Below are 14,473 nucleotides of genomic sequence, written 5' to 3'. Positions count from 1 at the left end.
GCTTCAGAAGCTACTTTAAGTGATCCTCCATAAACATTTCGTAAAATAATCAAGTTTTTAGAATATTTCCTTCTTCCTTTACATGGGTTGGGAGTTTGTACACACACTCAAAAACAAACATACTCTCAAATATTAGTTGGAAATAAATATTTCCACTATTTTTAATTCTGGTAAGTTATAAGCAAAGTTTTTTCATTGGAATTCTCCCTCTTTATTGAAAACAGAAAGACAGATTATCACTGTTTCTTTACACCAAGAATCAATGGCTATTTGAACAATACACAAATTAAAAACCAAGCCTATTAGATGGGCACTTGGCTGACTCAGTTGGTAGAGCATACCACTCTTGATCTTGGAGTCGTGAGTTTAGGCCCCTCTACCCATGTTGAGGGTAGAGTTTACTTAAAAAAATAAATAGGGGATGCCTGAATAGCTCAATTGGTTAAGCGTCCAACTTCGACACCGGTCATGATCTCACAGTTAGTTAGTTCCAGCCCCTCATCGGGCTCTGTGCTGACATCTCAGACCCTGGAGCCTGTTTCAGATTCTGTGTCTCCCTCTCTCTCTCTGCCCATCCCAGGTGCTCTCTCTCTCTCTCTTTCTCAATGGTAAATAAACATTAAAAAAATTTTTTTTAATAAATAAGCAAGCAAGCAAGACTATTAGCAAAATGTAGCTACTAGCAACAAGCAATCCAATTGCTATAGTATTTTCTTAATCAGTAAAGATTTTTAAATGTACTAGGCTTTCATTGCTATAAGCAAAAATTAGAAGCTCTAAAGATAATAAATGTGGAAAAAAGTCACCTACCTATTGAGAAAAATTCAACAATTCTGAATACAGAATGCATACTGTGAATTTCTTCCTCTTAAGCATGAAGCCGAAGTATAATAGGAATAACAAGCTGTGCTAGGAATATGCAGATAAAATTTCCAAGGATCTAAAGCATGGATTTTATTTGTAGAAATCATAGCTATGTAACAATACATTTATCTATCATTTAAAACTAAATTTAAAAAATGACACAGTATGGTTATAATGACATCTACTGGACATTTGGGTTAATTACGGTTAACAAGAAGGTTAATTTGAAATTCACCTAACTTCACCATTAATAATAAACTCATGTGAACTAAAATTAGATTGCAGTGAATACATTTATTTTCCTTCTTTAATATAATGTACTAGCTCTGTAGAAAAGAGCTACTTCTGAAGTAATAGGCTTCATTTCTTCTCAACCAGTCCTCCCAACCAATATACAATGACATACAACACAGACACGCAAGCCTTTTAGCTTTTAGGTCTTAGAATCATGATATGGATCTATCACATAAATTTGGGAGAAATGCTCTTAATATAAATATAGGATATTACATAAAATTTTAAAAGATTAGTTTGAATTTCAACAACGGAAAAATTTTTAACACGTGGAAGTCATCTTACATGTATTAACTTCATAGAAATATTTCTGGTACAAATACACTTTGGTTAAAATCATCTTAAAGGAAATTAATACCAATAAACATTGTATCCTAGCCTAATTTACTAAGGTAAATAGATATCTGGGGTGCCTGGGTGGCTCAGTTTGTTGAGCGTCTGACTTCAGCTGGGGTCATGATCTCAGTCTGTGAATTGAGCCCCGCGTCGGGCTCTGTGCTGACAGCTCAGAGCCTGGAGCCTGATGCAGATTCTGTGTCTCCCTCTCTCTCTCTCTGCCCCTCTCCTGCTCATGCCCTGTCTCTCTCTGTCTCAAAAATAAGTAAAAACATTAAAAAAAATAGATTTCTTATATTACAATTCCTTTAAATGAAAGAAAAAAAACCCAGAGCATTTGGGAGAGTCAACAAAAATCATGTTTGAAAAATACTGAGTACTAAGAATTCCTAGAACACTTTATTGGGAGAAAAAAAATAGCAAAGAAATATCACAAATTCTAGAGTTAACTTCAATATATTCTTTGATATACCACAACGGTCTTCAGAGCTATCCTAACCAAATCTCAGCCAATTTCAGATTAATTAGGTGTAATCCTTATTCTAACAAATTAGAAAACTAAGTAGTTAAGTGGTCTCTGCATTTTTAGCTACTACTGATTCATTTAAAAGTTAAAAACTTTTATGGCTTCCATATATGGACACATTTTGGGACACTATCAGATTTCAAACAGCCACTGGAATTAGGCTTTGGTGGCCCTGAAACCACACTGGGTTAGTATTGGTAATAGTGACCCAAAGCTGTTGAAAATACCAAATTAGGTTTTAACACCTAATCATTATCAGGTCTATGTATATGACTAGGTGACAAGTTTCTCTTTTAAGCAACATCATACTCTTTCCAGGTCAAATTAGAACTCCAATCAGTTCAAAGGTAAGGGTTTTTAGTATATACAAGGGCAGGTGGAGTTTAATTTCCCTAGAGGAGCTCCCCTGCCTGTCTGGATGGTCCAGTCGGTCAAGGAAACAAATGGAGATGTTGTCTGGGGGCATTTGTGAGATTATTTTATCCCCTTGTCACTTCTAAGTGTGTTGGCAGAATCTCGTATTTTCAAAACTTGTTTTAGAAAAATGCTTCAATTAATCTATAAAATGAGAGTAATAAAGCTATTCTTTTCCCTTCTGGAATATGATTATATTCAGACTAATATAATATTTTAAGGTAACAGACACGAATAAGTGTTATAATCATTTCATGAGATAGTGGTTTCTCACAATCATAAAGCCATAAAATAACAAAAGAAACAACAGTTTAGTTATTGTTTTATATATATATATGCATATATATATATACATTTTAATTTTAATACAAAATTGGATTTTAGAAGTTGTACAAAAGAAAGCCAAAAACACTCTACACATGCATGATTAGCTTTAATAGTTCTTTTTACTGTACATACTGAAAATGTTTACATTTACTAGTAAGGAATGCCAAGCGTGTCCATCACCATTTGAATAGCTTGTAGGGGATTTGTGATTTCTTCCATGTTATCTCTTCTCAAAACCCAATCTGGTTTAAGTCTGAAAAGAATAAAAATCTTGCATTAACAAAGTTCTTCTCTTCAAGGGGTTACCTTCACTGTTTTGTCTGAACTAAAATGTGGCTACTCCTGAGCACATTGCTTCCCTTTTAACAGGTGAGAGGGCTTCATATTATTGCCGTTTACTATTTTCAGGCATTTCTTGTCATCCTTCTTCCTTTGAAGTTTATGCTGTTTAGCTCACCACTGCCTCTGGGTCATCTGTCAACTTCCGGTGTTTTGTTCTTTGTAAACCTGGTTCTTGATCTTCTCTCAACTTTTGCCACCATTCTTAGTAACTTCAACATTCATGCAGCCCAAAAGCCAACAACCTCTTCTGTCAGTTTTTGCCCCCTTTCCTTCTGTTCTACATTAACCAACCCTTTTCTACGAGATCACATAAGAGCCTTTGTCATCCCCAGAAAGTACCCCACCACTGACATCTCAAACTGAGGCTGCCATTCTCCCACCACTTCTGATCTATCCATGTCTTTTGATTTAATACGTTCACTGCACATATTCTTCCACCCTAAGATCTCTGATTCACTGACCTCAACATGTACCCATCATCCATCCATCCATCCATCCATCCATCCATCCATCCATCCATCCGAATGCTGATCTCACTTCCCTCCTTGTCTAGCTTAGGGCCATCAATATAATCCCCTTAGCAAATTTCATTAACGCTATTGTTCTCTATTAAATTCAAATGGAAGGTTCTATTTGGATTCCAAATTGAATTCGAATATCTGCCTTCTCCATTCCTGTACAGCTGAATAGGAAGAAAAGAAAAATTGCAGAAGCAGGCTGACTGATTTTATGTCAATAATTACAAAGTTAAATGGGTGCTTGAAATTGCCGAGTATGCTTCCTCTTTCTCCAAGATAACCATTTTATTCCTTTCTTCTTTTCAAATGTCTCTTCCATACATACCCTCCCTGGTCTGCTTTTGAGCTAATGTTTATAATCTCATACTTCATTAAGAAAATAGCATTCGTCAGAGGGGAGCTCATACATCTTTCTCACATAAATCCCTACTATGATATGCATTTCCATCTTCTTATTCTTTCCTGTTAAAAATCCAAATATCTATCAATTGTTAAGTGGTCAAAGCGTGGTATAGTCATACAATGGAATAGTACTCTGTGATAAAAGGAAATGAAATTTTAATTTATGCATCAACATAAGTAAACCTCAAAAACAGTAAGCTAAAAAAAGAATCCAGTCACAAAAAGCTATATACTGTATGATTCCATCTGGGTAACCATATAAAAAAGGCAAAACTAAAAGTACTGAAATAAGATTAGTAGTTGCCTGAATCTAGGGGCTAAAAGGAGACAACTGATTACAAAGAGGCACAAGGTAACTTGGGTGTGATGGAAATATTTTATCTCAGTTGGTAGTGGTTTCACAACTGTACACGTTTGTCAAAAGTCACTGAATTGCATACATATATAAAGGGTGCATGTATACACTGCTGGTAAATTCTACCTAAAAAAAGTGACTATATTGAAAAAAAGAGGAAGCTAGTTATTCATTCATGTTAATTACAGTTTTAAAAACATAATTAGTATTAAAACTTACCAATTCCTTAAGTAGAAATCATATATAGAAATGGTCCTCATTAATAAGTTTCAAGCAAGTGCTATTTTTATGTTATATTGTGAAATATGCAATCAAAATTTCAATTTGCAACTATTACACAGTTTGTTATAATGAGTAATTATAAAGCAAACTGCTAATGTTAACCCAGGTCAAAAAATAGTGCATTGTCAACACTGTAGGATTTATGCCTGGCAGAGAAGTGCTGAGTCACAGAAATGGAGACAGGCAGAAAAGGAAGGAAGGAAGGAAGGAAGGAAGGAAGGAAGGAAGGAAGGAAGGAAGGAAGGAAGGAAATAAAACATCATAAGTTAATTTAGTTCATCAAAACCAATTAAATCTTTTATTAATAAGGTAAACTCAGAAAATGCTAACTTGATTATTTTAAAATAAAATTTTAATGTTGCTTCAATAAAATGTAAAAGTCATAGCTGAAGTTCTAATGTTATAAATTCTGGGTCATAAATAAATTCATAAATAATAACAAACTTGTCCCTTAAATCAGTATTATAATTCCAATTTAGACCTTCTAACAGAAGAATGTTCCTACAGTTCTCTATAACAGAAGACCGAATTTTGTCATAAAAAATTCAACAAATATTACACTTAAAAAGGATGAATTTTACTGTATGTAAACTGTATCCCAATAAACCTGACTTTACAAACTATGTAGTAGCATGGTTAAATTACTACCTAAGTTTCTAAATGCTGACTCTATGCTCCTGAACTTTTAGCAACACAGAGCAGTAACAGACTTTGCAGCCTGGCACTGGTCTGGGGGTCACACTTATTAGAGTAGCACAAAAAGGTGTGAGGTGATTCAGGTTTGTTTTAGTGACAAGAATCATATTTAGATGGTCTTGTGTACCAGGAGACACAATATCGGGTGGTCTTATCTTTTTGTGATGTTGAGATTCATCAATGGATTTGACTACTGCCACAAACATCGATTTAATTCATCTAAAGCTTTTATCAAACATGCATGTTCATGGCCCAGAGCACACCTATTATTTCATGAGGGGCTACAAAATAATAATAGTTTCATATACCTTCTGCATTTATTAAACAGAATTTTTTTTATAGAAAACTTTTCTACAACAACCATTTGGTTACCTAAGATATAGTATGTATAAAAAAAAAAAATGGGAAAGACTTGACTCCTTCCTTTTACCCGTAGTATCATGAGTGGTTTCTCTAGCATCCTTCAAGGGTAAGCAATGAGTTTTTTCTTTAGTATCATTATAGACTCATCAATTTTTCATCTGATGTGTTGCACCTGTTTGCAGTCCTCATGACTCTGTGTCACTGCCTCACCACTGGCTTCCATCTTGTTGAGTCCAAGGGGCAAGTTTCACACCTCATCTAACAGCCTCTTAGCAGCAAGCTGAAGGGCTGATGTGCCGCCAGTCTGGAACAGCGTCTATCCAGTCAGCAATTCCTGTCCAGAGCTGTTGGCTGGTTCTTTCTCTTGTCTCAATTCTGGAGAAATTGGGGTTACTCTGAGGGTCAGTTTGGGGCATTCTTTTCTAGGTATTCTCTTCCCCTGAGGTGATCACGTTCATTGCGATGGTCTTGAATGCTACCTAATGATTCCTGAATCTAATGATTACCTAATTTAAACCTCTAGACTGATTCTTCTGGCCAGAACCACAGCCCTGATTTTCTAATGGCTTGTTTGTCTTTTCCTCTAATTTCTCATAGGCACCTCAGACTTACCCAAAACAAAACCCACGCTTCAACGTCCCTTCCCACTCTATCTTCTGTCCTTCCTTACTTTTACTTCTTGTAATTATATCCCAGAGACAATTTCCTAGTCACAGCAATTTTAGCAGGCCCTCTGAGTGATACTCTATCCTAATCGCAACCACAATCTTTGTTACTTTATTTGCTTATTTATGGTCATTCTCCTGAACTATGTAATTCCATGCTGTACAATAATCACAAGTCCAGCGCCTTAAAGCACAGGGTTCAGCTCTATACCATTCTTACTCTCTGACACTGATGGAGGTGTCTACTTGGTTAACCAGGTAAGCTAACACCCATTTTTTTTTTTAAACTTCTAAAGTTACATGTCTTAAACTAGTTAAGCTACTATTATCTCTATAGGTTGGCTGTTGGCTGAATGGTGGCCCCCACACCAAAATGATACATCCACATCCAAATCCTTAGCATCTGTTAATGTTACCTTATTCTGAAAGGGGGTCTCCACAGATAAACATAACTAAAGGATCTTAGGATAAGATCATCCTGTATTATTGGAACTGGCCCTAAATCCAACATATGTCCTTTTAAGAGACACAGAGGAGGGAGAAGGAGGAGAGGCCCATGTGAAGACAGAGGCAGAGAATGGAGTTATACAGCAACAAGCAAAAAACACCTAGAGTCACAGAAACTGCAAGTCAAAGACAGAGTCTGCCACAGAACCCTCAGAGAGAGTGAGGCCTTACTGACACCCTGGTTTTGAACTTCTGGTTTCAAGAATGTTCAGAGAATAAATGAGTCTGTGGTTATTTTTTACAGCAGTTCTAGGAAACTCATGCAAGGTCTCATAAAGAACTTCTCTAGAAGGAGAAATTTCAAGTACTAGGAGGATTATGGGAGGAGTTGGAAGTTGATATTTTGGCCACGAGGGATTTTTGGCAGCTTCCAAGCAGAATAGTTTGTCCTACATGCAGGAAAAAAAAGTTTATACGCCAAAGCTTATAAAAAGCTAATTTTCAGACTTAGCACTTAACTATTTAATACAATGAATTTATTGAATGACTATTAAATACCCAAAGCCACGGTGTTATTGCTTCATTATTTACTGAGATTGTCTACTTTAGAGTTACCAGGGATTCTATTCTTACTCATATGTTGTTTCTCCACTGTCCAGCACAGTACCTTGCTTTATAGTACATACTCAGTAATGTTTGCTGAATGAATGAATGAATGAATGAATGGATAGTGGCACAAAACTATAGAGTACATTTACTGCTTACCTTGAAACTATTCTGGTTCTTATGGGTGTTTCTGGAATAAATGGAATACTTATAGAAGAATTCTTCTTTTGGGTATAAAGTATTCTTTCAGTATTCATTTTATGTTTACGAGCTGTAAGTTTGTAGAGACTATAAATACGGTCAACAACTTTGGACCTACTTCGAACATCCTAAAAAAGAAAATGTACATTTATTAAAACTGGGAACAATTTTGTAGCCCTTCTATGCTAGTAAAAGCAACAATAAGAACCACTATAGTGTAAACTTACGAGCTTTTAACAAAATCAAAAGCCATTCTTTCCAAATTTAGCAGTTAGATTGGTTAACATTATATAAACTAATTTGTAAGACAATTATAAAAAAGGCAAATATTTAAAAATTGTACACTTAACTCCATACTGAATAATAAGGTAAATATTATAGTCAATATATGTATTATATGGAGTTACCAAAGCCTGTGAATTTTCTCTCTTCCTAGTTTCCAACGTTATCCACTTGTCTCTTATAATACAACCCTAGGTCAAGTACAATTTCTTACCCAGACCACTGTATCTATATTTATATTTATATTAATATTTATATCTATAATTCTATCTCTATCTCTATCTCTATCTCTATCTCTATCTCTATCTCTATCTCTATCTCTCTCTATCTCTATCTCTTATTTCCCTCCTTCCTGGTTTCCCTACATCCACACTGAACGGTCTTCATACATCCACACTTTCCCAAATCTATTCTTCAATCAGTAGCCAAAGTCATGTTAGAACCCAAACTGGAGCATACTCTCTTACGTAAATCCTTCAGTGGTTTTGTTCTCACAGTGAAGGCCAGAATCCTATTACAGCCTACGGTCAACTCTCTGCCGACTGTAACACCTAAAGAGGTCTCACCATGGAAAAACTTGAAATGTACTTACGGGTTACAACAAGAAGATGTGGAGCCACATATATGTGGTTTTCTACCTGGATAGGATCACTTGTTTCTTTCCTCAAGTAAAAGGGAAATGGCTATTTCTATAGCCATAGTACATTTTATTTTTGAAATTCAGTTTCTTTAATATGTTAGAAACACCTCTTATATCAACAAAAAAGGCAGGTTTGAACATATACAAAACCCTATTTAAATTGTGATAATTACTGGGGTGTCTGGGTGGCTCAGTCAGTTAAGTATTTGACTTCGGCCCAGGTCATGATCTCATAGTTCGTGAACTCGAGCCCCGTGTTGGATTCTGTACCGATGGTGCAGAGCCTGCCTGGGATTCTCCCTCTCTCTGCCCCTCCCCCACTTGCTCTCTATTTCTCTCTCCCTCTCAAAATAAATAAATGAACTTAATTAAAAATTGTGATAATTACTGAAGGAAAAGTGTAAAAGTCTTAGACCTGAAAACCTAGAAAGATACCTGAAAGAAAGATAATTAATACTTACAGAGGCTCGATTTGTTGTCTTCAATAAAATAGCTAACAAACAACAAGTTTTTGTAAAAATGCTTCCACCCTTGTCTGCAACTTTGTCACCGGGCTTTTCTCGGTACATTTGTAAAAGGTCCAGTAGTGTGTCTATGCAGTTTTCTACATGGTAAACTGCTGCAGTGGTTTTCTCATACTTGAAGAGAACAGAAAGAAAGCAAAAGTTATAATAAATGCATATGCTCTTAGAAATAGCCCAAGCGGAAAGAAAGCTTAGGACCAACTTTTTGGACTATCTACAGCCAGTGCAAGGGACTTCATGAAATGAATTTTTGATATTACTATCATTTCTGAATCCATTTTATATGCATATCTGCACTGTAATTTTTCTCTTCCCACCTACTTTAAAGTGCCATAAAATGTGAATCAAATCTAGAATCCCTGAACATGAACACCTTGAAGTAAATAAAAACAAACTCAAAAACAGGGCAATTTTAGTGAGAATCTCTCAGGAAAAACAGAACTTATCTGTGATAGTTAATCATAGGGTAAAATACTGATAAAGGCTAAGATTTAATTAGTTACCCTACTGCATGCTTCTTGAGAGGAAGATGCACTTGCTTTAAAATAAAATAAATTTGAAACTAGTAAATTTAGGAGATATTTTTCCTGCCTCAATTATCTCATTGTATCACTAGATTCATATTGAAATTTGCCTGGGAACAAATCATGTGAAGGATACTAAGACAAAAATAACAACAAAACAATATTAGCATTTCACATTTATTTGGTACGTCTACGTATGAAGCACATTATATATATTGACTCACTTTATCCTCACAATAACATTATGAGGTAGATACTATTACTGTACCCATTTTACAGTTAAAGAACATGAAGCACAAAGAGGCTAAGTAACCTAAAGTAAGCTGCAGAGCTATGATCTGAACACTGGTGTTCTTAACCACTCCTTCTCAGAAAGAAAATACTAGATAAAGTGCTCTAAGTTGTGGCTGAAGGGTTGGTTGGGGAAAATAAATTTGTCATCTCAATACTTTTGATTACATGCATTTATAGTTTAGTACAGATATCTGCCACCAGTCCAACGCCAAAAACGTAAATTCTAATACCTATACAGAGTATGACATACAGGGTAACTAAGTTGAAGCAATATCTTAATCATGTTTTGCCAGACATGATTATAAGAGGTTCTACTGCTTGGATACAATGCAGTGAATAAGAACACCAGTTCCAGAGGTGGACAAAAAATGGATCCAAATTCAGCCCTACCACTTATCACATTCAAGTGCTGAGGCAGGAGGCTTAATTTCTATAAGGATTACTATTCCTTCTCTATTAAACAAGAATAACATGAACTGCCTCAGAGGATATTGTTATGAACTAAATTAAATGATGCATGAAAAACGCTAGCGCATCGTGAGTACTCAATAAATGTTAGTAATCATTGTTATTAATATCATAAAGACAAGAAATAAAATCATAAAAAATTAGTGTTTCTATGTATAATTATGTTAATGCATTAAACATTTCCCCCACCTAAGACTCTTGCCCACAAAGTAATTCTAACTTGGCGATCTAAATTCCAGTGGTGAGCAAGCATGAACTTAATTTGCTGGATCAGATTTCTTGACCAATGAACAACTCATTATCAAAATGTTACTACCTTAGCGACATTAAGCAAGACTTGCACAGAGTATCTGATGACTTCCATACAAGGAACACTACGATTGCAACTTCGGATCAAAACAAATATTTTAGAAACTGCTCCACTCTGGGCCATGTTCTCACAGCAAAGTGGAGACAATCTAGTAACTACCTCTGAAAGGAGGAGAAAAAAAGAGAGAGAGAGAGAGAAATAAATTCACAGCAACAAAATGAAGTTTTAGCTAATATTGTATTATAACACTCTTTGCACACTCAACGGTAAAAATGCATTTCTACCCTCATACAAGCTATTGTTAAAACAAACTAACCTAGGTGCTTTAGAGCCTCAAGAATAGCAGAAAGGTGCTTATATGTCAAAAGATAATGAAGTGCAAGAGCAGTTCTTTTGTAGAGTTTGTTTTCTTCTCGAATCTCCCTATTAACAAGTTGAAGACTTAGTCGTATAGCTTTAATTTTTGTACCATCATTTTTCTTCCTCCAAGAGTATCCTCTCCATAATGCCTTAAAGAGACAAAACACAGTGATTGTAAGATTACAATCCATGATGTTTTGAATTTATATTTATAACTATTTCTACAAAACAAGTATTTTCCGTAAATTCATATGATGTAATCAGACACTTTGCAAATAAAATCTCAAGTCAGGTTCTAATAAATAGCAAAATCAATTTTTCTGGAAAGAAAAATATATATCATATTCCTGTATGTAACCTGAAGCATCATTCACTGACCAAAGATATCTAAGTCTATTTTAAATGCTAAGGTATTTTTTCACGTCTTCATCATAAATGTCTCTAGGGAAATCTGAAAATAAAGGGCTTAGCAATGACATAGCATTTATGAGTTATTTTATTGGTGAACCTCAGCTTTTTAAAATATATGTGGCTGTGTTTTTAACACGTTAGATGTCTCACGTAGGTGAATTATAAACCAGAGTCTGGAACTAACATCGTAATGTTTTCAGTTACCTGAATTTTAGTGATTCCATTATTAATTTTTTCTTTTTTTTTACGGAGGAGAAAACGGCGTACTGCTTTCTGTATTACTGATGCAGCTCTATTTTGCTGGCTCATATGTTCTTGAAGTTCACGCTGACTTTTTATGACACTGTGACATTTCTGAGCAAACCTCTTTTGCTGTAATCTTGTTCGAAACCATCTCTGTTTAAAACATTAGAGGCTTTGTTTTTTTTTTTAACTTCAGGTTTTTAAAATAAATAAATAGATACATACACATGCATACATAAATGAAATAAATAGAACATTAGATTGATATCTTTCAATCCTCCCCAGTGGCATTACTTCTCCACTCCATCTGGTACAAATCCTCTAGCACTCACTGAGCGGGGGGAGGGTGTGAATTTAACCCTGTACAACATGGCCTTCATTTCATAATTTATATAAATTCTATCAAGCTGTATGTGTTCTTCTGCAGTTTGTTTTCTAACTCAGTATTTTATATGTAAGTATATGTTAATGTATACAGAGTTCTTACCCAGAATACATAAAAACCTATAAATCATAAGAAAAAAGAAGATGCAAAAGAGAAATGGGCAAAGTATATGGAAAAAACAACCCATATATACATACATTAAGAAAAAGCACACAATACACAGATAATAATTTGAATAGTCAACACACGAAAGATTTTTTAGAACTGCTTGCAATCAAAGGAAATCCAAAGCAAAAATGAGATACAATTTGCCATTCATCAAAACAGCAAAACCCAGAGTCTTTTAATGCTGTGTGTTGGCAAGAATGTAGAAAAACAGGTACTCTCAGACTTTGCTACAAGTATAAATGAGTACAATTATTTCAGAAAATAATTCATAGCTTTATTCCTGTATCATAAAACATCAACCTATTTCTAGCCCATCAAGCCATCCTAAATATGTCATCCTAAAGCAAAAGGCTAAATATTATATGATCTTAGCATAAGGTATTTTGAAATTATTTATTAAAATAAAAAATTCATAACAAAAATTCTACCACATAGTTTTACTGCAAAGGAAAAGCCAACCTGAACACAGATGACTGAATTAACCTGCTTCTTAGCATTCTTCATAACCATGTGAAGTTTATATGCTCTTTGAATTCTAAGAGCAGACAGGTGACAATATGCAGCTGCTGTGAAGTGAAGAAGCCTAATTTTGGTTCTCTGTTCTGAAATCTAAAAGAGAAATAAAAAATTAACCGCACATTTGACTCTTAAGACAATCGATCAGTGTTTATTTTTGTATATCCTCCATACTGAATTATATAAATTAGCAATAATAAATTAACTTTTAATTACTGAAATTATTTACATTGATGGAACTCAAGGTGATTATAATCTTTTACTATACAATATTTCCAAATGTGTACCCCCTAACTCAGAGTATAAAAAAGCAAAATTATATTTTGGGCACTTTACTAAAGAACAGCATTTAATTTAACTGGACTACACAATAACAGTAAATAAAGCTTTCGATGTACTAACTATAATATGAGAAGTCTATGAATACAATACTCACAAAAATGTTGGGAGAACTGTTGGGAGACGGTGATAGTAAGTCAGACAAAATTATCTGAGTGGATTTCTCCGGTTATTAGACAGTCTAGCACAAATCTAGCACAAGACTCTTTGCAGCAAAACCTCTCTATAGTGGCCTTTAGACCTCTAATTTGTATTTAATGAACACAGTAGAAGAGATTTCTCCTTTTTAATTTCAAATTTAAGTATTTTGTCTTTGACAGCGCTTTGCACATTGATGCCAAAAACGTTGTGACCTCCCCGGGAGGGATTCTTTCTTGCTGAAGATGTGGAAGTTATCACAGGAACAGTAGCTAACAACACCTCAGAGTTGCTGGGTGGTAGCAAAAGGCTACTTGAATGACAACCTCCTTCACATTTGGAGCTCCTCCCTCATCCTTCTTTCAGTTTCTTTGTTAAGATTCATTACAAGAAAAAAATTAGTTTGCATTTTTGGTGAGCATCTATGAGAAACAGGCTCATAAAACAAAAATCTATAGCAACCAGTGATCTTGTTATAGGCCTCTGCAGAAGCTGAGAGGTTATACTGGTTATATTATTAGTTCTGAAATTATTCTCCAAAATCTAAAATTTCTTAACACAATTTAACACCACATACCTTCATTTCTTAAGACTGAGGTATTCTACTTAAAAATACTTACTCTTTTCCTTACTAACCAACCGCGCACTAGTGCTTGTAGAACAACTGTAGATTTTTTTAATTCAACATATTTTATCCTTTCACACTTCCCGGCCTTCCTGGCTCGTATATATCTCTGTATGGTCAAAGCGGCAGACTTCTGCCGAAGAAAGACCTGCCTTCCTTTGTATCTTCTAAAATTCGCTTGAATCAAACAAGCAGCTTGATGTCTCTACAAGGAAAAATTTGTGAGTGACTTAACAGAAAGGAATAATAATTTCAACCCACTGGAGGCTTTTGAATTTCTCAATGAAAAATGAGATGGTGTAATTACGATTGTTTTTTTTTTTTTACATTTTTAGCTTAAGAATGTCATATTTCATATATAAGGTGACTGTATGTAATTTCTACAGCTAAAAATTAGGTTTTTATGAAGGTGCAAGCCAAGGTCAATAGATATCTGGTGTTCTTTCCCTCTCATCTTCCTGATACTTCTCATTGTGAGGGAGAAAAGGACTAATATTACCAAAGAACAAATACATTTAATAAAAGTGCTAGCAATATAGAGAACAGAATGGGCATTATAAACAACTACCAGGGAAGCTGTCTGTTGCTTTAAGAACCAAAGACTACAT

The 14,473-nt window shown here is 34.8% G+C and overlaps 1 protein-coding gene across 3 annotated transcripts in view; it reads right to left on the bottom strand.

Annotated features, from left to right (window-relative positions):
* Positions 1 to 2,848: 2,848 nt before the first annotated feature.
* Positions 2,849 to 14,473, bottom strand: part of ASPM (assembly factor for spindle microtubules) — a 52,145-nt gene continuing 40,520 nt past the window's right edge. For all 3 annotated transcript variants that reach the window (XM_019430486.2, XM_019430491.2, XM_019430489.2), the window contains exons 21-28: positions 13,861 to 14,070; positions 12,707 to 12,856; positions 11,656 to 11,847; positions 10,997 to 11,189; positions 10,687 to 10,841; positions 9,022 to 9,198; positions 7,597 to 7,766; positions 2,849 to 3,014 (exon numbers count right to left, since the gene is read on the bottom strand). In XM_019430486.2, coding sequence (XP_019286031.2) covers positions 2,912 to 3,014; positions 7,597 to 7,766; positions 9,022 to 9,198; positions 10,687 to 10,841; positions 10,997 to 11,189; positions 11,656 to 11,847; positions 12,707 to 12,856; positions 13,861 to 14,070 — 1,350 coding nt within the window. In that variant the 3' untranslated portion in view covers positions 2,849 to 2,911. The remainder of the gene's footprint in view (positions 3,015 to 7,596; positions 7,767 to 9,021; positions 9,199 to 10,686; positions 10,842 to 10,996; positions 11,190 to 11,655; positions 11,848 to 12,706; positions 12,857 to 13,860; positions 14,071 to 14,473) is intronic.

Source organism: Panthera pardus, unplaced genomic scaffold, assembly GCF_024362965.1.
Source record: "Panthera pardus isolate Hobbes unplaced genomic scaffold, ASM2436296v1 HiC_scaffold_21, whole genome shotgun sequence".
In the NCBI taxonomy this organism is placed as follows: domain Eukaryota; kingdom Metazoa; phylum Chordata; class Mammalia; order Carnivora; family Felidae; genus Panthera; species Panthera pardus.
Note: the sequence above shows the minus strand (reverse complement) of the source record. Positions and strands in the feature narration are given on the sequence as shown.